The sequence below is a fragment of the Prinia subflava genome, chromosome Z (assembly GCF_021018805.1).
Source record: "Prinia subflava isolate CZ2003 ecotype Zambia chromosome Z, Cam_Psub_1.2, whole genome shotgun sequence".
Classification (NCBI taxonomy): domain Eukaryota; kingdom Metazoa; phylum Chordata; class Aves; order Passeriformes; family Cisticolidae; genus Prinia; species Prinia subflava.
In genome coordinates, this window is record NC_086283.1 from 18,377,590 (window position 1) to 18,401,276 (window position 23,687).

The 23,687-nt window shown below is 38.7% G+C and overlaps 1 protein-coding gene across 1 annotated transcript in view; it reads right to left on the reverse strand.

The window, feature by feature from the left end:
• DIAPH2 (diaphanous related formin 2) overlaps positions 1–23,687 on the reverse strand; it is a 170,964-nt gene that overhangs the window by 129,415 nt on the left and 17,862 nt on the right. Inside the window, exons 3-17 of the mRNA XM_063423750.1 lie at positions 22,823–22,999; positions 21,870–21,974; positions 18,300–18,320; positions 14,042–14,181; positions 13,588–13,662; positions 13,437–13,506; positions 12,321–12,457; positions 11,443–11,554; positions 8,979–9,089; positions 7,029–7,147; positions 5,986–6,102; positions 5,336–5,454; positions 4,987–5,051; positions 3,221–3,325; positions 969–1,604 (exon numbers count right to left, since the gene is read on the reverse strand). Coding sequence (XP_063279820.1) covers positions 969–1,604; positions 3,221–3,325; positions 4,987–5,051; positions 5,336–5,454; positions 5,986–6,102; positions 7,029–7,147; positions 8,979–9,089; positions 11,443–11,554; positions 12,321–12,457; positions 13,437–13,506; positions 13,588–13,662; positions 14,042–14,181; positions 18,300–18,320; positions 21,870–21,974; positions 22,823–22,999 — 2,109 coding nt within the window. The remainder of the gene's footprint in view (positions 1–968; positions 1,605–3,220; positions 3,326–4,986; positions 5,052–5,335; positions 5,455–5,985; positions 6,103–7,028; positions 7,148–8,978; positions 9,090–11,442; positions 11,555–12,320; positions 12,458–13,436; positions 13,507–13,587; positions 13,663–14,041; positions 14,182–18,299; positions 18,321–21,869; positions 21,975–22,822; positions 23,000–23,687) is intronic.

The following is a 23,687-nucleotide window of genomic DNA, read 5'->3' on the forward strand; positions in this document are numbered from 1 at the left end:
TACCTCAAAGAAAGAGCCTTTTGACTACTCAGAATTTAGAGTAAGCATACAGCATGGAATATATCAAAGTCCTCCTTTAATTTGCCTTGATGATTTGGTGATTTTGGTACTTTTTCCTACACCAAACAGCAACGTATCTGTCATAGTTTATACCACTAAAAATCTGCCAACCACAACTTCAGAATGCAATGATTGAGTCTTGATAAGAGATGCAATTATCCAATACCCCACATTTATTTACTTTATGTGGAAGGAGCAGCATCTACACTGACTAAAAAGGAGTTTTAAAAAAATACTTCCCAGCTCTCACCTGGATGTTTGCATAACCTCTCCTGTTAGAGAGGGACCAGATATACTGAGAGGCAAGTAGTAACTGGGAACTGCTTTACTGGGTTGCTTACAAATCCAATTGTGCTTGCACTTTCCTGCTCAAGTAATGTTTATATTTTAAGATGGTTTTAAGAATGAAATGTGATTAAATACAATCATGTTAACACACAGGAAGCTCATGGTGCCCAAACCTTTCCCTTTAGCAGTCCCATGGCTCCTCCCAGTGGCCACAGCCCTGTTCCAGCACATCACCAATTGAGAACTACCAATAAATATCTAGGATAAATAATCAACAAGTAACGTTAAGGCCTGATACCAGCAATCTCTGAACTCACAGCTACATTAAACAGCACAAATTTAAAAAGCTTAAGTTGGTTTGTTTTGCTGAGTCTGTGTGCAAGCTGCTTTAAACCAGTTTGGAGACAAATATGTATCCATATACAACTTGATGCAAAGTTGCACTTCGTGTTCACTGCACCTGATACAATGCATTGGAAGTAAATTGGCTTCCTGCCATACTTGATACAACAAGAAGTTCTGCCAAGATGAATCTCATTTAAAATCTATCTTTTCATGGCACCAAGCATAGCTGAAGTGAGGGAGGGGAAGTAACATCATCCCCACACCTCCTGTCATACCTTTGACCAGTTGATTCTCTTCATGGAGACTTCCAGCTTATACTTCTTCTTCTCCTTCATCCCGTGTGGCAATGCTGGCACCACTGGGAAGGGAGCAAAGGGAACCCCTCCAAGAGGGGGTGGCATTGGGGGCCCCCCAAAAGGCGGCGGTGGAGGGATTGCTCCCCCAGGCAGAGGAGGAGGAGGAGGCGCCCCTGCTGCCCCAGGCAGGGGAGGAGGAGGAGGAGGAAGCCCTGCTCCTCCAGGCAGGGGAGGTGGTGGGGGCACACCAGGCAGAGGAGGGGGCGGTGGGATGGCTCCACCAGGCAGAGGAGGCGGCGGTGGAGGAAGTGATGCACCAGGTAATGGAGGAGGAGGAGGAATTACTGCTCCACCTGGCAGGGGAGGAGGAGGAGGAATTACTGCTCCACCTGGCAGGGGAGGAGGAGGAGGAATTGCTGCTCCACCTGGCAGGGGAGGAGGAGGAGGAATTGCTGGTCCTCCAGGGAGGGGAGGAGGAGGAGGAATTGCTGGTCCTCCAGGGAGGGGAGGAGGAGGAGGGATGGCTCCACCAGAGAGTGAAGGCGCTGGAGATGGCGGGGCATTCTCATTTGGGAGGGCTGAAGGTACTGCTGGGACTTCCTTCAGGCCTGGACCCTGAAACATAAAAGAGGAATTCTTTTCAACAGTGACAGGAGGCAGTTTGATACAAAGCTGAACCAACCAGGATGGTTTTTAGCCAAATCCACCCAAAGAAAGTGAGAAATGTAACTGTTCTCCTATTTAAATGAGAAACAATAACAATAGATTATACTACATACCATAAAGCTGCCAAGTAAACTGAATAACCTAGCATTGTTATAAAAACAAATTGTTTCAATTTTAAAGAAAATTTAATAGTAGCAGTAACATTTAAGTGAACAGAACAGCATTTTATTTCTTACCAATGCACAAAACATCTATCCCACTTAGGATACCCTGGCAAGCTGGGACATCAGAGATGAGAAAAACCATGCTGAATTTTAACAACACTCGTCTGCTGTTGGAAAATTTTCCTCACAATCAGTGGAGCAGCTGATACAGTGCAAGAGGTCAGAGGACTACAGTTGTTCATAACTATTCTGACATCTGGAGGGGTGGAGGATGCAACAACCCACCCTGCTTTCTTTGAAAGCTGTCCGAGGGCGAGAGGAAGAAATGAGCAATCACAATATCCATTCTAATAAGTTCTTTCTCTTACTAATTAATAAGGAAGAGAAACAGCAGCATGTCTGACCATCAGAGGGGTGAGTGCAGTTACAAATAAGTGTCATCATATTCTGTGGGGAGCATATTACTAGAAAAGGAAACAGATGCTAGAATTACATGGTTAATTAACCAGTGGTCAGCATTGCTGTGAATGCCCTGTCATGTCCAGATAATCTGAACTGTGTTACAATCAATAAAACAGGATTAACAATTAATTTGACTAAAAGTACGTTTTTTACTTTGCACAAGGCATGTGTTTCTTCAGCCCACAAGTAATAATGCACCAGTTGCTGGAGAACTTATTAAAACAGACTGTCAAATTTCAATGTAATACTGGCTTGTAGGAATTTGTAACAAACATGAATATTGGCAAGAAGGAAGTAGGAACAGAGTGTCTGTGTCTCCATCCTAGTGTCCAAATCAGAAGTGAGATCATAGGCATTAAGACTGCAAAAACAAAAACAAAAAGGCAACAGGCAGACCATGCCTAGCACTGAAGGAGTACAAAATAAGCCCAACCGAGGCAATAGCACTAAATCACAATATCTGTTAGTTCCTAAAAGGTTCCTATAAATGACCTGTCTAAAACCCAAAGCTGGTGTAAAAACTGAAAAATAAAAAAGCTTTATATAAAGTGTAAGAGTAAAGAAAAAACATATGAAACAAAAGCCTTTACAAATAAACACTTCCAAAACAAAAACTTTCTGCAAAACATACAGAAGCAGCAATGTGAAAGCATAAACAAATACCCGCAGGGGAAAAAAATCAGTCTGGATGCAAGATTTTTATAGCCTAAGAACAGGTTTTTTTCTCAATAAAGCAGGAACCTGTGACAGGCTGAATATACTACTGTTTGAAAAATGTTACCTCCATTAACTATCCTTAGTAACTTATGCTGGCTGCAAACAAATCAATATACCTAGAACAGACATTCCAAACTCCAGAGAGACAAGTTACTCTGAGGCAATTTCTTTTCAACAAAAAGGCATCTCAGCTGTGGAATTTAATGTGATACGTTTTATTACCTGAGTCCGGAGCTGTTTGACTTCTGCTTCAAGTTCTTTGATTTTCTCTTCTCGTTTCTGCAGCTCTGCTTGTGCCTCTTGTCGAGCTGTGAACTCTTCATCAAACTGTAATGATTTAACCAGTACAGGAAAGGAAAGTTTGTCCACTTATGGCCACATCAGAGCCTATATTGGTAGAGATTCCTTGAACAGCATCAGATCTGGAGCAATTTATGCACTTTTAGCAGCAGTTTTCCAACATGTTCACTTTTTAGTACCACAATTTCATCCATCAATAAGCCACTGACAGAAAACTACCCAGATCCAGCTACTCAGTACAGGTTTTTCCCTCCAAGAGAACACTGCAGACTTCTCAAACGAAACTTGAGTACACATCTATTGCAGCAAGCTTAAATTCATTACAAATTAAATCTGCATTATCATGTTCAAGAACACGTTCTACCATTTGGCCTGAAAATGTCTACTTAGACCAGGCCAGCAAAAATTCTACATTTTGAATTACTTCAATACACATTTCCATAATACATGAACTTCAGTACTATTACAGCTAATATAGTGTGGTGGTGTGGATGGTTGAACTTTCCCCATTTTGTATGTTAAACCCCAGTTGGACCCTCCAGAGAAAGCCGGACTGTATAAGCAGGTGAAAGTAAGTGCCTTGAAGGACTGTGTCAAGAAAAAGAAGGACAGACAAGGGAAAAGATTTGAAGAGAGACTTAAGGAAGTGAGAGAGGGAGCTGGAAGAAGGACAATAAAGAGAGGGTTTTTTGAGATAGGGCAGAGTTGAAGGACATATGGGTGGTTTACCGAGTGGAAAGGATTTAGATATGTGAAAAGAAAAAAGAGTGGTGGGTCCAATGCTGCTGTATGTTCTGTGTACCCCCCCCCCAATTGAAATTCATAAGTTGATACATCCTCCCTACAAACCTCTATTTTTAGCCCACTTATGTTACATGTTACCTTTCCCCCTTTTCCCGCCACTGTGTTACCCCTCCCCTACTCCCCAATTGGTTCAAGGCTTGCAACCCCTCCCCTCTTCTCCCTAGTGATAAGTTTTCATTGGTGGCCACAAAGAGGAACTCCCATTTCTCCTCCCCTTCCCCGAGAGTTTATAAGCCCTTGTATTCCTTTGTTCTGGGTCCAGTCCAGTCTGGGTCCAGTCCAGTTCCATCTGGCCCCGACAGTGTTGGTGAAGATTAAAGTTACTGTTTAACTGTCTGGCTGACTGGGCCCTCCTTTCTTCCTCTCTGCATCGTCGCATGATACATCTTATCACCGTGAGGCTTCCCTCAGGGAAAAGGATCCACCAGGGCTGACTCCTCACTGAGTGCTGAGGGGCAGCTCAGACTCACGCTTGCTCCGGTGCCTGGGCTAGCTCGGGGCGAAGCCGAGGGGCTTCGGGTTTTGGCACCGCGACAATATAGTACTTGCATGCATTTTTTTAAGCTTATACCTGCACTTAAGTTATTTATGTTAAGTTAATTATGACTATTTCAGAAGGGCAACAAGCGGAATTTTTCCCATCAGGTATCTACAGCAGAGAACTACAACTGAAGAGATGTACAGTTAATGCTACTCAGCTGCTTTTGATTTCAGACTCAATTGCATCTGAGCCTCTCCCACACACAGAAACACAGAGCTTTAAATATGAAAGCATATCCTGCCAGTGAGATCCACTACTTCCCTGTTTTACTGGGAAACAAGCTGACTGTGTTCCTGTCAGGATTCTGTTCCACACCTTAAAGAGAATCATGAGTAGGACTTACCTTTCTGGAAAATTCTGCTGCTTTCTTTTCACTCTCTTCTACTTTAGCTTTGTCCACACATGCATCTAGAATTCAAATAAAATACCACACACCAGTCAAGTCAAACATATCACAGCCGTGAGGTGCTTCCAACCATAACTACCCGGTGAGCCCATGACACAAAAGCAACAGGGACTTTCTTTTTACCCTGTCTCATTTCCTTAAAGGCTACAGTATTTGGTCTGGTACTCCCCAAGTACACCTGTAGCTTACATGCATATTTCTAGAACACTGAAAAAATTCACAGTCATTTTAAGTCTAGACAGAAGAACACAAAAAGAAAAGGTAAAACTGCTTAAGGAGTACAAACCAACAAGATGTGTAAAATTAATGTCCATCCTTCCTCTGTATTTAAAATCTGGGTCCATGCCACTGCAGTGCAGCACTATCTGTGACACACATTCTTCTATAATCTTGTAATATTGAGGTCTGAAAAAGGAAGCATTTACAAGACTATAAGAACATGAATAAGCCTTTACGCAATTGGAGAGGGGGGCAACTAACTCCTAATATCTGAATTCTACAATTGCCAGAAGAAGTATCAAGTTCAAACTCTTATTTGTAAACATTTTGGATATGGTGCCCTGACCATGCTAAGACGCTCTGCTGCACATAAGAGAAGTTTACACTGAAAAGAACAGATCCAAGGCACATGGGAGAATTTTCAATTATCAGTTGTACAACTTCCATGTTCTTTGAAGCAATGAAGATATCAAACTTGAATAAAGAAAAGTGCCCAATGAGTTGAGAGGTTTTCAGGATGAAGGTGTTAGACTAACAGTATTACAAACACTACTATATTTACCAAGATCTTTTTAATACTAACATAGAGCAAAAAGATAAATAACACATCAGTCTCACAGTGACTTTTTAGGCATGAGCTACTCAGTTTGCCAGGGTCTTAGTTTTTATTCTTGCCCCTACTCCCCCCAAAAATCCAGCCTGGCAGCTGGCACTTACCGGACATAGTAATCGTTCCTGATCAGAAGGAAATGTTGGAGAATTGACAGGAAGTAATTTTCAGAAGAAGTATCTTTCACCATATTATACAGCAGATGAAATACTTCACTCACATCAGTGCAGACATTGTTAAGAAAACACAAGTACTTACAAAACCAAAACCTTAAAAAAAAAACCCAAACAAAAGACCCAAAAACCCCACTGCAGCACAGAACAGCCACCCCACCCAACACAGCTCCCCAGACATTTCCCATATTGTTCAAGTAAAACATCTCCACACTTAGAACTCCTACACTTACAAGTAAATATTATTTTTCTACTAAGATTGTGCACAGAATCTCTGTACCCTGTTTAACAGTTAGGACATGCTTTGTTCTCAGTCAGCAAAATCACAGCATAGATGTAATGTTTTAGAATCCTGTAAAAATTTTTCACACAAAGCTTTGTCTCCAGTCTGAGGTGACTATTGTCAGACACACACTGGTCAATCATTCTCATTGCTGATGATGACCCTTACTTGCAATGACCTGTTCTGCAAAGCACCAACATTACAGAGGATTTCATAGCCCTCCCATTGATTGCCTCTACCTCCCTCTGCTTCCCCCTGCAAGCAGTGATTCTGAACTTAGGTAACTTTGAATTTCCTGCTCCTTCACAGCTAGAAAAGGCACACATCTGAAGTGCTTCAGAACCTACCAGAAATTTTGTTCGTTTTATTATCAAAACTCATTTTTCTTCAACCTTATGATCTTCCACGGGTATAATTTTATCTCTTCATGTATTATGAGACAGAGTTTAGCTTAATAAATGTTATTTACGAACAATTAATTCAGTTCCCAATGACTTACATTTGACATGCAAATTTAAGCACTAATTATCTAAATATTTTCTAACAAAAAAAGCAACTGGAGAGAAATCTGCTTGACAAAGCCCCTGGTAAGACACACAACTGAGACAAATAACCTGCACATATAGAACTGTAATTTCCATTTAATAAAGTTCTGAAATGACACAAGTTATAACAGCATTTCCTTAAAGGATATTCCATTTCAGCTTTGATATCACTGAGACGATGTGACAGTTCAAAGTGGTCTTCATCTTTGTTCTCATCAAACACCCTCAGCTGAATATCAAGCTCGTCATTTTCCTTATCTTTCAAGGCCTGTTTTTCAAGGTAGAGTATATCTTAATTTTTCCTTTTTTAAAGCAAGAATTCCCCCCTTGAAGGACTGCATCATGACAAAATATAAGACATTAACCTTTAGAACAGAAGCAAGTTTTAACTCTGTTACTGGGCTTTTTTTATTATAATGTTTCAACTGAGAAAAACTAAAGGCAAAATATCAGCTCACAGAGCAGGCATGGGCTACAGAATGAACAACAAGACTTCCAGTTGAATCAGTTTCTCTTAATGGGACAGCAGTTCCTGCTTATTAATGTCAGAGTTCCTTTAAAAAAACACAATAGGTATATTTCAAGACATTGATATGAACTTAAGAAGCCAAAAGAAGTGTAAAGAAGACTTGCTTACAATTTCTGTTACTCAATTAACCTAGACCATGGCATTAAAACATCCATGGTACAAGGAGAAATACAGAGGAGAAAAAAACCCACCCAAACAAGTTAGCATTTGGGGCAGAAGAAAATCTGCTTTTCTTTTAAGAAACACAAGGACTTATCCTAATCTCCATAAGACCAAGTTTAGTTTCCAACCAGCCAAAGCACATGAAAAGAAGTCTCCTATCCATTCATGGGAATGAAGTCCATGACTGAAATGGAAATTAGCCTGGATTTGTCATGACTGGATGAAGCCATGTGTGTTCCTCAATACGGCAGGAACTTGTGCCAATTCCAGTGCTTGAAAAGCAGAGGAGGAGGAGGCTCTGAATATGAAAAGATTAAGAGCTGGAGCTCTAGATTCCCCTTCTTAACTCTTTTTTAACACGTTAGCTGTTCAACATTCTTAAAATAGACTGTTTTCACCAAATATTAATTACTTTTACATTCAGATATCTATGGTAGATGTTGGTACACTCTCTCAAGTTTTCTATTATATCATGATTTGTTACAATGCAGTTTCTTTGCTACCTAATCCATCCCCAATTCTTAAAGTTTTTAAGTATTTATTGATTTTATAAAATACCTTTCAATAGATTAAAAAAAAAAAAAAACAAAAAACTTGAGTGCTTGAGGCTTTCTGATGTTCCACAGTAAATAAAGCCAGTAGATCATATTAATGTATTTACATGACATAAACCCTAAAATATATCTAAGAAAAAGTAACATCACATATCAGAAAGTGTGTCGAGACTGAGTGAGCCAAAAACTGAAGTTTTTTTTCCTGAGAAATTGACAATTTGAAACCTTACATCTTAAAAGTCACAGCAGGATCAATTCTGTTTCAGACAAATATAAACAGGTACTCTAACTTCTCTCATCTTTTGTAAGAAAGTGATGAGTAGCTTAAATATACCAATTTTTGATGTAAGCACCAGAATGGTTTCTTGGTTAAGAGCTACAAATCTCTCCCCAAATCAGAAATATTCCTGTCTGTGCAGCTGCATGAAGACAGACATGCAGTCTCAGAATGAAGTTCTGATTTGATTTTTCATGAAAACATCCCAATGTATTCCCAGCAAGTAGATTAAAGAAACACAGATTTCACAGAAAACAGGAACAAGTTATACACAGAAAGTTAATCCAAGATTGGTTACACAGCCAGATTCACATTCACTACATGTGCTTTGAGCTTATTGGGCAGAATTTGTCTACCTTCATTTAATTTCTAATGTATTGACTTGTTTCAACTACTGTTCTGGTTTACAGCCCATCAGAACTTGAATTTGTAACTCTGCAGGCTGAAAGCAGATTTGGCTTGACAATGTGATCTTCTGCACCCCCAATCGCTCACATCTGCTGTTCTGGTTTAACAGTTTGGTTATATTCAACGTTCACACTGGACAGTGATCAGCTCCTGGACACAAATGACTTACAGGCAGTATTTTCTTCAGGCCACAACGTAAAAACTCGTTTCTCAAGTGTATCCTGAAATCAAGATCTTCTGGAGATGTAACAAGGGCATTGATGAACTGCATACATGCTACCTGTAATCAGAAATACAGAATGAAAATCAATACTTTTAGTCACTGGTTCAGTTTAACTGTAAAACCAAAGAGAGGGATATTATTTATTATGCAGCACACATGCAACACTTGGCCTTATTTTAGCAACAGCAGATAATGCTGTTTCCATATCAGGATGCTTCTATACCATATGAATGATCATCATTTATATATATATAGCCAATATAGTCTAATCAAAATAGTATCATAAGAATGATCATCACAGAAAAATATCATGGGATGGTTTGAGTGGGAAGGGACCCTAAAGTTCATCCAGTGCCACCCCTGCCATGGGTAGGGACACATCCCACTGTCCCAGGCTACTCCAAGCCCCAGTGTCCAACCTGGCTTTGGATACTGCCAGGGATCCAGGGGCAACCACAGCTTCTCTGGGCCAGGGCCTGCCCACCCTAAAATCATGCACTATTCCCAAACTAAAGTTGCCCATTGAACCTCCTTCTCTTTCCCTTCAGTACTCACCAGTTTGAAAATGAACTGGTTCTACAATAACTAAAAACTTAAACTCTACATCAGAGCCACCCAATAAACACCCATACCCAAATTAGTCACCTCAACAGGTGTTTTTTCCATTCCTGCAGAGCACTTCTGCAGAATGCCTGAGGTCTCAGGGTAGTGGCTAATGCTTTAATTGAACAGCTGTGTACTTTAATTGATTTATTTGGAAACAGGTAGACAACAGCACAATGCCAAAAGTGCTGATCCACATTAAAAGATGAAAATGGGACTCAAGGGAAACAAGTTTGGTAAAAGATGTTAACTGCAAATAGAAGTAGCTTTAGAGTAGGACAAAAAAAATCAATAGCTGCAGAGGAAAAAAGTCAGATAAAAAGCACCTTACTGTTTTAATTACATTCACTATTTAGCTTTAATAGAACACCTTATGGAGTGTCAAATTTCTATTAAAATACCCTTTCAAAGGCACTCTCTTGCTAGAGCTGCATCTTCAGATAATGCAGTATCATCGTGCTTGCTTGAATGATTCTTGTTATTTTACTACTATGACATGACTTAACAAGCCAAAGTACATGTCCAATCTGAAATTAATAGAGAGAAGAGGTGCCATCTGCTCTGATTGCTTCTGCCAGAGAGATTCTGCCTTAATGGCTTGTGCTAATACATTACCAGCAAAGAAGGATTTTGTCAGGAACAAGGTAATGAGTCTTCCAATTGTGCCTTCACTGAGGTATCAGGGAGCTTTAGGAGAGGGAGGCTGGCAGGAATGGTGGGTGGTGGTTGTTGTTTGCCTTAAATCAACAAGGTCATGGAGTAGGAGACAACTCCAGAATGAATTCTTCAGTGATAGTACTATTAACATTAGAATGTCATTTATAGAAACTTATTGGACATCATTAACTCATCAGTTCTGAAACAAGAGGTGCTGATCGTAAACACAGCATTAAGGCAAATACAGCTGATGTGTATTTCACCCAAGACTGGGAAAAGGCACCCCAAGAATACCTGCCCTGCCTGTACTTTTCCATATCTTTCAGTCAAGGTAGCTGAAAAATAAATTTTAGTACAAAATGTGCATAACTACTCTATTATGACAAGGTAAAAAGTCAAAGTCATCCTTTATCAGGATACTCAGCCACCTGGCCTCTATGCAAAAATGGCAGTACCAAAAACTCCCAACCAATCCCAACAAAAAAAGCTTACATCTTAATACTAACCAAAACTCTGGTGCTCACAGAGCATGAAAACTTCTATCCACAGACACATTAAGCAGCAATGAATATGATCCAAGTCATGACTTAGTAAAAACCACTGGCACAGATTATTTATTATTGTATAAAAATAATTTTGAAAGCTCACTAGATTACCCCCAGAGACGCACTAATGGCTGATGAACGGCACATGCTGAACACAAACAGCAAGGAAAGCAGAGTCTTTGCTGACAAAAGTACCAAAAATACCCTGCTGCACCTCACTCATCCCAAAAGGAACCCTGCCAAAAATGGGCACTCCTGCCATCATTAGCATTTGTCTGGATATTTGAGAGGCTACAGGTACTGCTGCCTAAAGTACCAGCACTAGGAACAGATCTACTACCTGAACATGGCACCTGGCATCCAGGGAAGGAAACAGTTACTCTCTTTACTAACGTCAAGATTTCTTAATCCTATTTTTGGGACAGGAAGTGAGTTCCTTGGACTCCCATCACTAACAAGTAGAAAACCTAGCACCAATAGGCTACTGGTATTTATCTCTTCTCTTTTTACTGGATTAATGGCACTAAAAGATATTCTCTGTAAAGACCACCAAGCAATACACAGTACTCCAGCCTTTCAGCTGAAGCACACAAAGGCAAACTCACCTGCAGCTGGATGAACTCGTGGTTCTCCAGGCCTTCAACAATCTGAGAGAAACGCTCCTCCCTGCTGTGCCTTTCAGCAGCAGTTGTTATAGCACCTAAAAGCTTGTCCAGACTAAGAGAAAGACAAAATGTCAAAAGAGCATAGCACAGCCAACTTGTTCATTTTAAACATACTCAGCCCACTAGTCACAAAACTCAAGACTTTAGTGCACTGAGTTTAAATGCATTTATCTACTGAAAGTTGAAAATAATCCAAGAACCAAGTGTTAATGTCTACAAGATTAATGTTGAAATAAGAAAAAAAGGTGAATAACTCTCTACATTACTATTTCAGCTAAGACACAGCTAATGAGGGGGGAAAAGTCCCCACCTTCACAAGACTGTGCACTTGATAACAGTTGATATCTGGAAATTCTAATAAATTGTCCTTTCAGAAATCAAAATGTTTTAATCTATTTATTGCATAGAAGACATGGAGTTTGCCCATTTTAGCCTTCAGTAAATAAAGACAATGGTGAATGTACAGGAACCATATGCCAACTGATTATCCTTATTTTAAAAATCTCATGGGCAAGTGCTAAACAACTCCAAGTTGAACTTTTGCAAAGCCCAGTTGTAAATGTAAACTTCTTGTTCCTGTGGTAGAGCCGTGATTTGCCCTTTCAGACCTTCCTCTTCACCCACATGTATATGTCTCTGCTCGGTTGCTTTTCTTTGGTTTAATACTGAATTAAGGCCACACAACAGGTGAAGTCTCTAATTTTAAACCACATTATTAACAACTTCATAGGTTACATTTGTTTCACTGACAACTTTTTTCACCTGTGTTCAAATTAACAACTCAGGAGCACAAAAAAGGGTTTCCATATCTCACTTACATGTTTTCCTCTCCAACAATGCAGATAGCAGAAAGTATTTTCACTGTCTCAGTCATCATGTGTGGCTGCTTTGGATCGATTGCTCTCGACAACAGCAAGAGACTTCTTTCATCCCCTAGAATCCTCTGCAAGCCATACTGGGAGAAACAAAAAGCTCATGGTAAAAAGTTTGTGCTTGCCTTGGATACTCATCACCAACTTAAGATTCTGAGGGATTCTCACAATTCCTCCCACCCAGAGGGGGTTTGGCCACACTCTTCCAAAACTTCACCAAAATCCCCGGCAATCAATGCTTGGGGACACAGGTCAGTGTCCCCAGTCCCTCATTTGAGGGTTTATCCTGAAGGAGAGAGATTCAGCTCCTCAGAGGACACCAGAACCTTGTAAAATCAATACACTTCAAAAGATAAACACCTGAAACACCTCAAAAGTATGAAAAATCTGCTTTTCTTCTACTTCATTAGACAAGCTCTTCTGTAAGATTTTTCTAAACTGAATAAAAGTAATTATAAGTAATTTTAAGCACTTTTATTTGCTGGGGAGGATACATAAATACAAGATTTCAGATTTTGCTATGAATAAAGCAAATTTACAAGTTTAACACATCAGCTTCTAGAAGGTACTCACACTCTGTAAACCTCAGTAACCTGTGTTAGAAACAAATCGACCTAATATGTTACCCATGACCTATCAACTTTAAAACTGCAGCTAAAAAGATATCAAATCCTACTCAATTTAAATCAGGTGCAAACTACATTATATTAAGAATCACATATTGGAATTTGAATTTGGAAAGCTGGGGTTTTTTTTTTTCAATTTCCAAGTAATTAATTTCCAAATTCCCTTACCTTAAGTTTATACTATCATCCTCCCTTTATCAAATATTTTACTTCCAAAGATCAACAGTGTTTAACAAAATTAAGAAAAAACGCAGAAAGACTCCTGAAGAAGACTCTCAAGAGAAGTTACGCTAAGTTTAAGACCTGCATTTCTGAAGAGTTAAACACTGGATATACAAGCTTTCCTTCCCCCTCCAACATTTAACATGCCATATACATCTTGAACTCAACAAAAACCAATCATGCTAGAAGTATGTGGATTTAAAATAATACTTACTTTATTGTTCATAAATGCTTTGAGGCACTGGATAAGTTTATGTTGATTCTTCTTATCAATACTTTCTTGCCTTGAAAGGAATAAGGAAAATCACATAAGGAAAATCTTCACAAACTCCCCACCCCTCCCTTCAAATGATCCAGGTCCTTACTGTTTCTTGTCCAGAAGCTTTTCCAATGCATCCAACAGAAGTCCAAGGCCTTCATGTCCAAAATTGTTAACCCAGCTGGAAAAAAAACCCAAAGAAAAATGTTTTTAATTATTTCTTAATCAATTCCAAACTTGCACCATTACTGCTTGTTCATCCCTTCATGGGCTCCACTTTTGGTCTCACTTCCCAAAAGATCTGATCAGCCACGAAGGCAAACAGTTCCAACAACTACAAACTGCTGAAAGCCACAGTGAAACAGGAGGAGCTATTGCAGGCGGTTGCAAAGATTTCACTTATCCTTATCCAGGGTGCTGAGAACACTGCTCTCCTGTCAACAAACATTAGCATAATAACTCCGGTTTCAAAAAAAAAAAAAAACCACCCCAAAGCTCACAACTCTCCTGCTCAGCAAAAACAGTATGATGAAAACTACTGCAGGAATTGCTCTGCTTACCTGACTGGATTGCTGGTTAGAGACACTCTCAAAGACTCCAGGCAATTAAGAAGTTTTTCATCTGAAATTCCAGATCTCAGTTCATGGATATATTCTTGTGAGGACAGGGTACATTCATGCTTGCTGTTTTTTAGTCCACCCTATCACAGAAGGCAGAATGCTGCTGAGTGTTCTAGTGATCAAACGGTGTTTAGATGATAAAACAAAAGACTAATAGTTCCACAGGAATTTTCAAATCATAGTTAAAGTATTCAAGACACCTGACTTTGATTTGTCATCAGTGTTTAATACATTTGGTTTTACATCACAAGAATAACTATTTTTGCTGGAATCTTTTTTCACTTCTCTGACTAAAAGTGCATATACTACAAATTGAAAATAAAATTTAATTCTATCATTCAGCTGTATTAAGATATTTAATGAGAGTTTATTAAACATCTACTTCACAACACTGTATTGGAAACAATCATAAAGAGAGACACAGAAAAAACTCAGTTCATGCAACTTCATGAGCCAATTTTTTGCTGTACCATAGTCCATGTTTGGTCCCTAACAGAGATCTCTAGAGAATCTTGTTTGCCCCAAAAAAATCATACGGGAGATTTGAGAAAGAGGTCTCTCCTGCTGAAGTGCCACCATGAAATAACTACTTACACAGTATTTCACTATTAAAATACCTGGATATCAGTTTTTAGAGCTATAGTATTCAAACCCATGAACAAGACAAAATGTTTTTCCAAAAGGTGCAACTAATCTTTTGTACAGCTCTGACAACTTGCAGTAAGCTTATCTCACAAGAGTGGTTTTGATTCATTTGCAGCTCCTAAAGCTCCTTAGCTCTGAAGAGTCTGCTGAAGAGAACCTGATAAAGATGTCATAGGTGTAAAGGCAAGATCAAGTGCCTGTCCTAGAAGAGGATTTATACGCATTTGGTTTTAATTGTATCACTTCCACGACAAATATTCAAATCATCTCTCTTTCACAAAGCTCCACTTCTTACAAAGTTTCTGGTTTGCACTCTTCAAATTCTTACCGCTCATTTTCCAAACATACACTAAATATGGCTGATGACAAAATGACTTGGCTAAATTTAAGTTAATGACTTTAACCTAGCAGATTCAAGGCACAAAACAGAACTGAGTTCACAATACACTTTCAGATTCAGAATAAAATCAGGACAGACTGTGATGGCAGTGAGACAACAGGGTCTTCCGCACTGCACTGTCAGCTTTCAGGATGTTCCTTGCTGACATGCAAAGTACCTTTAGCTGGGCATCACATGCCAGGTACATAACAAAGGACCAAAGCAACATGAGTAAGAAGGCTATAAAGGGACTACAATCAGTCACCATCAACATCCTAAACAAAGAGACGCTCTTCCACCAAAAGAAAAAGGAATAAATGGGTGGGGATTATATTTATAAGGGTAGGAGCTGCTTGTAAATCAGATTACTATATCAAAACCCATCAAAATTCAGAAAAATCATCGCTCTGAAGGACCATAAGGTACAGAACTGAGAAAAAGGAACAGCTTTATTCCACCTGTTGGATGGATGGAAATCAGAAAAGATTTTAAGTGTAAAAAGTACACATCATCTACACAATATAGATCTAAGTGAGCACAAATTGTATTTCAGCCATTCTCCAAATGGTAAAGGAAGAGAACAGAAATGCAGCTGAGAGCCACAAAATGCACAGAGGTGAGACAATGGCAATTTCAATCACAGCCATTGCCTGTTAAGCTAGACCCTGAAAAGTACTCTAGAATGCAAGACAGTGGTTTTTTTCAAGAGATGAGTTTGGCCTTCCACTGCAGTCTGCTGCAAGCTCCAAAGGAGATTCCAGCTCAGGCTGGGGCAACCTGAAGTCTTTGCTACTAATTTTTTTGTATTTAAACCAAGGTGGGATCTTGCTGCCTCCTCCTTCTGTGCCATCCAGGCCATTACTGAAGCACCTCTGCTCTGCTTAGTCCCTTATTTTTAGAAGACCCATGACTCCCTCAAAAATAGTTCAAAGAACTGGAAGTGTACTCTGCTAAGGCTCATTCCCATGGCTTGCAGGACAGGCACATTTTTCCACTGGTTCTTTGAAAAAGCACCTTTAACTGCACAGCAATAAGGAAACAACTCCTCTTCCTTGTTTTTCTCCTCTCTTCAAAATGGATGGTCACTCAAAACAGCTCATAAAAATCCATTCTTGAAGTCTTTCAGAGAATTTTCATCTTACCAGGATTATTTTCTGTTATTTCCTGCAATCTGTGTCTCAGTCTCAATCCACATTTACCTCTAGCCATGCTAACTTGAATGCTGAACCAGGTGCTACTTCTTTTATTTCCCTATTCAAATAGAGTTTGATTGGAATACTATCTTAAAGTATTGCTATGCCTTTATACGGATCAGATTTTAACACAAACATTTCTTATTTACTTTGAGGTATAACGTCTCAGTGAAAAATGTTTTACAGGAGAACATTTAATAAAGATGAAAGCAAAAGGGAAGAAGAAAGAAACTGAAGAGAGTTGGGTGCCACTTAGAATGTTAAGAGATTAAACCAATGCTTAAGAATGAAAAATCTAAACATTGTTTTCTGACCAGTCACCTTCACCATGTTACAATTACGGCAGAGAATGATTTGTTGATGCCAGCTCAAATGACAGCCTGCACCACACACAGCAGTCCCACCAGTGTTGAGGATCCCATGCAAAATTCAAGTAAGTTCAAGCTCCCAAGTTCCCTCTTCTCTGCAATCTCTACAAGTCAACAGCACTACCAGGAACGTCAAAAAATTCCTCTGTAAATCTTTAAGGAAACAGCTTCAAGGAAGTGCGGGCAGAAGCAAACAGTTCCTAAGGATGAATCCTGGAAGAAGCACATGGAGGTGGCAAGTGCTTGTTAAGCAATAATATGCAGAAGCCATACTCCAGGCACAGCATTTCTTATTTTAGTATTTAGCAAGTTATGTGCACAAAAACATGCTTCTAATGCAGAGCTGTTCTTGCTCTCTATCAGGCTCTGAACTCAAAGGCATGGGAAAGAAAACATCTTAGAATTTCTCCCCTACCCTACTCCGCATTGTGGGAATATCAGCTTCCTTTATAAAATAACCTCTTCACAAAGCAGCTGTTCAGGCTAATTCACACATTAAGGAATTACACAGCAGCAGAGATTATTTTAAACTAGTTTTAACATGCTGAACTGTAAAATTAATCATTTGTCCCCTCAAAAATCAAGGACCCTTAAATACATAAGCACATGGAAGGTATTTTCCTCAGTCAGTGGAAGAACCAATAGCGTATACAAAACTAAAAAGTACTGGTAAACATAAAGGTCTCTTTAAAGGACACTCTGAATAAAACAAAGCCAGGAGAAAAATATGTAAGAATATAATGTGTAGAATAAAATCCTAACTTCATCTGAGGTGATGATTAGACAGTTTTAAGTCACAGATTGTTCTCTATTATTTTTACTACAGAATTTAATTACTGAATATGACCCAAGTAGAAATCCTTGCTGTACCTGAAAAGCCTCTTTTGGCTATAATCAAAAAAAAAGTCCATCCATAATTCAAAAGAACATCTTTGCTTTCAACCACTATTTAAGATCCATATGTAACTATTCCCCAAAAACCCTTCTCTTTCCAGGAAACAAAACCTTGCTGAACTCACTCCAACAAATTACATCCCAAATATTTGTTTATAATATTTGAATTCAATCAAGACAACACAAAATGTAAATGAGTCCTTAATAAGAGAAAAGTTATGCTCTCAGTGATCTCATCTTAAACTTACTGACCTCCTGAATCCTCTAAATTAATCTTATTCTCACATTGATCTGCTGAAGTTGGCATTTCCAAGACAAGCTACAAATAATAACAATTAGGACACCAAAATTTCCACATCTAAACAGAATGAAGTAAGCCAAATACTGTCAATTTAAAATTTAAAGTGCCTGCCTTCAATAAAAAGCAAGACAAGCTTCAATGATATTTGTTGCTCACAATGAAGAGAGGAGCTCAGTGAGTTTGAAGTATTTGGAAATAGATTCTTGAAGACTTGAAGAAATCCCTCAGAAGTGTTATCAATGATCTCATACTGGTAAAACAAACATGATTGAGGTGGTTGACAATTATTTTGATAAAACAAGGATTCGGTTGCATCCACTGAACTTTCAAAATCCACATAAAAGTCCAAAATACTCCAGCCTAATCTCTAAAAAGGGAAGTTCATAAGAGAAAACAAAACTCTCATGTTCGTACTCACCGGAACTTTACTTCCGACTATCTGCATGCAGTGGTCAGCCAAGAGAGGTTATTGTGTAAAAAAGAATAATAATACATAAATAAACACAGCACAGTACTTAGTAGGATGTAGTTGCACACACATATTCAGTGTTTTATCATTAGTAGTAGTTACATTCTTGTATTACTTTATCAATCTGTTTAGGGATTAGAGCTTCTCAACCCAAAAACAGTAGCTCTACGACAGGAGCAACAATTTCCAATTCTTATATTCTGCTGCTGAATCATCAGTATTTGACACATTTACCAACAAATAACTAAATACCTGTCTTGACAACTACATCTTGAAAGACTAATTATGTAATTTGTTAAAATTATCAGGTCAAATACTTTATATATGACACTGAGAACAAAATGGCATAATGACTTCCTTGTATGTATAACAACTGCTTTTATTATGGAGCTTTTGATCTGTTTAGATGATGTCACCACTGAATTTAATTAAGTTTTTGTAATCAAAAACATAGCCTACAGTTATAACTCCAACTTGCATTTCAGAAAATCTCACATGACATTTTTATTCAACTGCTTGGTATGGATGCTTTTAACTACATGGATAATTAAACAGTGATTTTCGGAATGCCATCTTCTCTTTACCATGGAACAGCATCTTTCTGTTCATGAACAAAAAGTTGACTTCCCCAGAGGAAGCTGCAGGAAGGCTGCATATCTGTGCCCTGTTCTGTCACCCTGTACAAATGGCCACATTCCTGGGAACACCAGGACAATGGACATCTGCTCCAACAGCACAGCCTCTCCTCCTCAGCTCACCTGCTGCAGTCTGACAGCAGCCAGTTCACTGAATAACCACTTTTATCTGATCACCAGCTGGTTTGGTTCTGAGATCTGAACTGTAGCTGTTCCGCCTCTACCTGCTTCATTTTCTACTCCTATCTCTTCCATTACTCCTTCAGGAACTCTCTTGGAAACAAAAGTCCCTGCAAGTCTTTCATAATCAACACTTCTCTTCCTGAAGAAGTTTGCTCTAGAAGCACAAGAAGGGATTGCCATCACCAGACAATCTCTTCTCCTAATTTACTATCTTCTCCTCTCACAAATGTTCAATTATTCAGTACAGCACAAAATGTCACCAGGTTCAGCTCTGAAACGGAATCTCAATCCTTCACCAGTTCTCAGATATAATTTCCATGGTCAACAATCTTTCTCTTCAAGTAAGAGAAGAAACAAGAACCATAGAAAATCACTTCCCATGAAAGCATCCAGCTCATCATCTTCTACATGTCCTCCACACCCAAGGAAAAACTTTCTTCACCCAGTGAAACCCAAAGTTCCTTTTTCAGAACTCTGAAGACAAGTGTTTCAGAAAATCACGGTCAACATGCTGCAGACAGCACACAGGCAGAGAAAATGAAGCACCAAATTTAAAATAATTTGGTTAAGACAACATCAGCAAATGAGAGTGGTATTTTCACATGAAGGGAGGGAGCTCAAAAGCCTAATTAAAACAGATATGAAATGAACTGCAAGAAAAGTCACATCAACTGTTAAATGTGTTTTGTGAGCTCTAAGCAGAAGGTCCAAGTATTTTCAGGGTAAATAAGGAAGACAGAAATATCTGTGACAAAAGAAAGAGGTAGAAAATTTAAAGATAGATAATTTTGAATGCAACCAGCATTTTCATGGAAGACAATCCCAAAGAAAAGAAAGTTTGACAATTCATGATGCAGTAAAGATTGATTAGGGTTTGAATTCATTGAGCAGAATAGTAGTTGCACTAAACAGAAGATGAAATTACAAGTGAAAATGAGGTTTTGTGCTACTGTAAGATCCCAATCAACATTTTAAAGTTAACCTCTGCATTTTAGATTTTTGTTAAACAATCAAGATGCCAACCATTTAAAAGTTAAATTAGGATAACACGCTACAGAAAGGTAAGGTATATTTCTGAAACATTCCATTCAAATGCTGTGATTCAATTGCAAGGAGGACGTACTGAAGCACACAGACTTCAATATGAGCTGTTTTTCCTACAGGAAAAACACTTTTCATATGTGAAAAACATCCACACTTGTGCTGACTTAAGCCCAAAGTGCACATTCACGTACAGGGACCTTTTAGAATGACTTGGTTTTAAATTGTTAGTATATTTTGACGGTTCTTTAAAGTTTCCCATGCTGCAGCACACATGGGAAGCAATGCAATGCAGCAAAATTTCAGCAGTGAGCCATGCAATGGTAGCCATGCTTCCCTTAATCAGCTGCACAGTTCTGGGGCTTGAGGCAGCTACATTTCAATAGCAGTGTACCTGAGAGACATCACCATTGTTCAACTACTTTGTGGGAAAAAATGCAAATACTTCCACTTTCTATTGCTTCAATAAAGTATTTTTGCATACTAAGAAAAATTTCAGATTTAATATTGATCATCAAGTGAAGATAAAAACCTTACGAAGCATAATTAACAGTTCCCAAAGACAGTCTAGCTCATGGTTCATAAGATTCACCGCATAAACTTGAATAATTCTCCTGTAATTTGTACATTTAGTTAGACCATGCTTAAAGCACTGGATTCCTTCCAGCACACACTAAAGGACTGTGGGTTTTGTTTAAGATGAACTCATGCAGGAACATCACTCCTTTCAGAACTTAAATCACTATTTTCATTACCATTTCATCACCATTATAACACAAGCTTTTCCTCATTGAAGTTTATAATGTTTCATGCAAGGCATTTGCATAATAATTGCATGTCATTGTCATCTTAATTTTTGAAAATTAACTCTGCAGAGCTGATTTTCAAGGTTAACAAGGAAGAAGTCAACTGTACTGCTTGCAGTCCACACTTAAAGATTCCTTAGACAGAGACCAACATAATCTTTACTTATTTCTCTATTTTGAACTTTTAACACACACAAAGCATTGCTGGTGTATTTTATAACTAATTAGTATGAACAGTTCAACTGCATAAAATAAACTGCAGCTCTTCACTACTTGAAATGGTATTTCTCCACCCCAAAAATGTTGGGGAATCCAGTCGTTTCCTTACACTTCTTGCACCTTAAAGAAGCCAGACTTCAACAACTCTGCATGAAGGGTTAATCAGTCAATTAAATTACACAGAATAATGAACATCAGTGAAAAGTCAAAATGTTTTTTCTATTCAAAATGTAATTTGAAACTGGTTTTAAGACCATCTTTTCACTAAAGGAGCCTAGTACATACATTGCTACTGAAACCACAAAGTCAAACTTCAGGTACCAAAAATTCTTAAGATGAATTGCAGAGAAATATGCTCAGGTTCCATCCAAGACTCTACATCATCGCATTTGCAATTTCTTATAGTTTCCAAGAAAGGTTCAAGTTTTTACATTGCCCAGCAAGGGAAATGCAAGCTAACTACTCAGATGCAGCTGCAAGCATTTACAAGTGTGTTAGTAAGTATACACTTATTTTTTCCTACCACTCTTAGATAAATCCAGACAAAAAGATTTGAGTTTCAAGCTTGAAAAGCCTAAGATACAAATCAAAGCACCTTCCTCAGGTGTGCCCTGTGTGGAGGGGTGAGTACTTACGGATTTGGCAGTTGCAGAAATGTACTGGACAACCATCTCACGTTTCGTGCTCAAATCTTTGTCTCGTAAAGGAGCTTTACGTTCCTCATTCAGGTTCATGTCTTCCTGCAAAGGAACAGACCACAAAACATCAGGAATAATATCTCAGGATTTTCATTAGTCTTTGTTCTTTTAAAGCTACTTTTGTTAAACAATTTGTTTTCAAACAAACAGAAGTGACTTTTTCTCAGTTGATCTGCGTGTGTTTGATTTTGCCCTACCTGATTTTCACATTTAATTATGTCACCTCATAGGTTCACTACTTTTGAGACATAGCCAAAATTTAAATTGCATCAAGGGTAGTTAACATTTGTGAAATTTGGCTCAAGAAGTAAAACTAGAAGACAAGCACAACAATTCTACACCTCAAGTTCATGCTAGGTGTCAACTCTTGTGGTGTTTCTGTATTTTTAGTGAAATCTGATCACAGCGGACACCATTACTGCCCTATCTAATCAGAAGGCTGTAATTACATGGATTATTAGCTTGTGGAAGGGGTAGAGGTGAAATTGTTCCAACTGATGTATTTAAAACAAACCTAAAAGTCAAAATGCTCTGCTAGATTAAATCTATTAAGACATTTCTTTAACTTAATATCTGATTAAATACAATGCAGTCATTACTAGTCATGAATAGACTTGCCATTAAAAGTCAAAGTAATTTCAGACTGGCACCTAAGAGCAGTCAATGTTCATGCAGTAACTACTGGTGAACAGCCTTGTCACAGAACTGTTGGTCTCTGTGAGACGCACTTATCAGCTTCAATTAACATTATTTGAAAAAGCTAAAAACTAATCCCTTAACAAGCAAAGCAAGCAAGAGTTAATTAGCACTTATCCAACCCTTCAAAAGCTCCACTGAACAGAGCAGACCTACCCAGTGGAATAGGACTGTCTGCTATAGTCACATCTTACCATCATTTTTTCAAAGAGATCCATAACTTCTTTTTCTGATAAGTTCATGCAGCGCTCATCAACAAGTGCCTGGGCATGTGGGATCTCACTAATGGAAGGCTGCGAGTCAATAGGATGCTGAATGAGAGGCTTCTCTCTTTTCACTGCCGATTTTCTGAAGCTTGTGATTCTGTCACGCTGCAAAGAGATTCAAAAATAAGCAGAAATAGAAACAGAGAAAAGCAGCCAATTAAATGGCAGCAATACACATGTTTTTAGTTAATTCAAGCAGCAGAGTTAAACTGAACTGTAAGTAAAAATACTCTAATATTCAGAGATTACTTTGCACAGAAAGACTAACATGTAAGGAAACTCATGACAGGTTACATGCAAAAGGGATTTAAATATTTCTCACTGATCCAGAATTGCACCAGCTAGGTTAAACGCTTAGCACTTCAAAATCTTCAGCTCATCTTCTCTCCCATTACTAATTATCCTGAGACTGAATAAATATGGTACCACAAAGGCAATGAATGTCCAATGCTCCTTCACCTAGAAGTCTTTGGAGGACAACTGAAAAAGGCAGTGTTGGGAAGGAGATACTCACAAGTTTGTCAGGCTTACAAAAAAATCCTGCTAAAGTAAAATAAAGTTTGTAGAGGAATTAATGCTCCAAGCATAGTTCATAACTCCTTGAAGAGTTTTTGAGTAGGAACTCCTGGAATTAGTGCCGAGCTTTAGAAAGCCAGGTGATGGATTGCTCACACAGAAGCAGCCACCCATGGTTAAACACATGGCCAGACGTTGGTGGAAGCATCACACACTGCCAGGGTGTTCTCTGGTTAGGGCTGACACCAATACCCACCTCCTGGGCTGTAAGCATGCT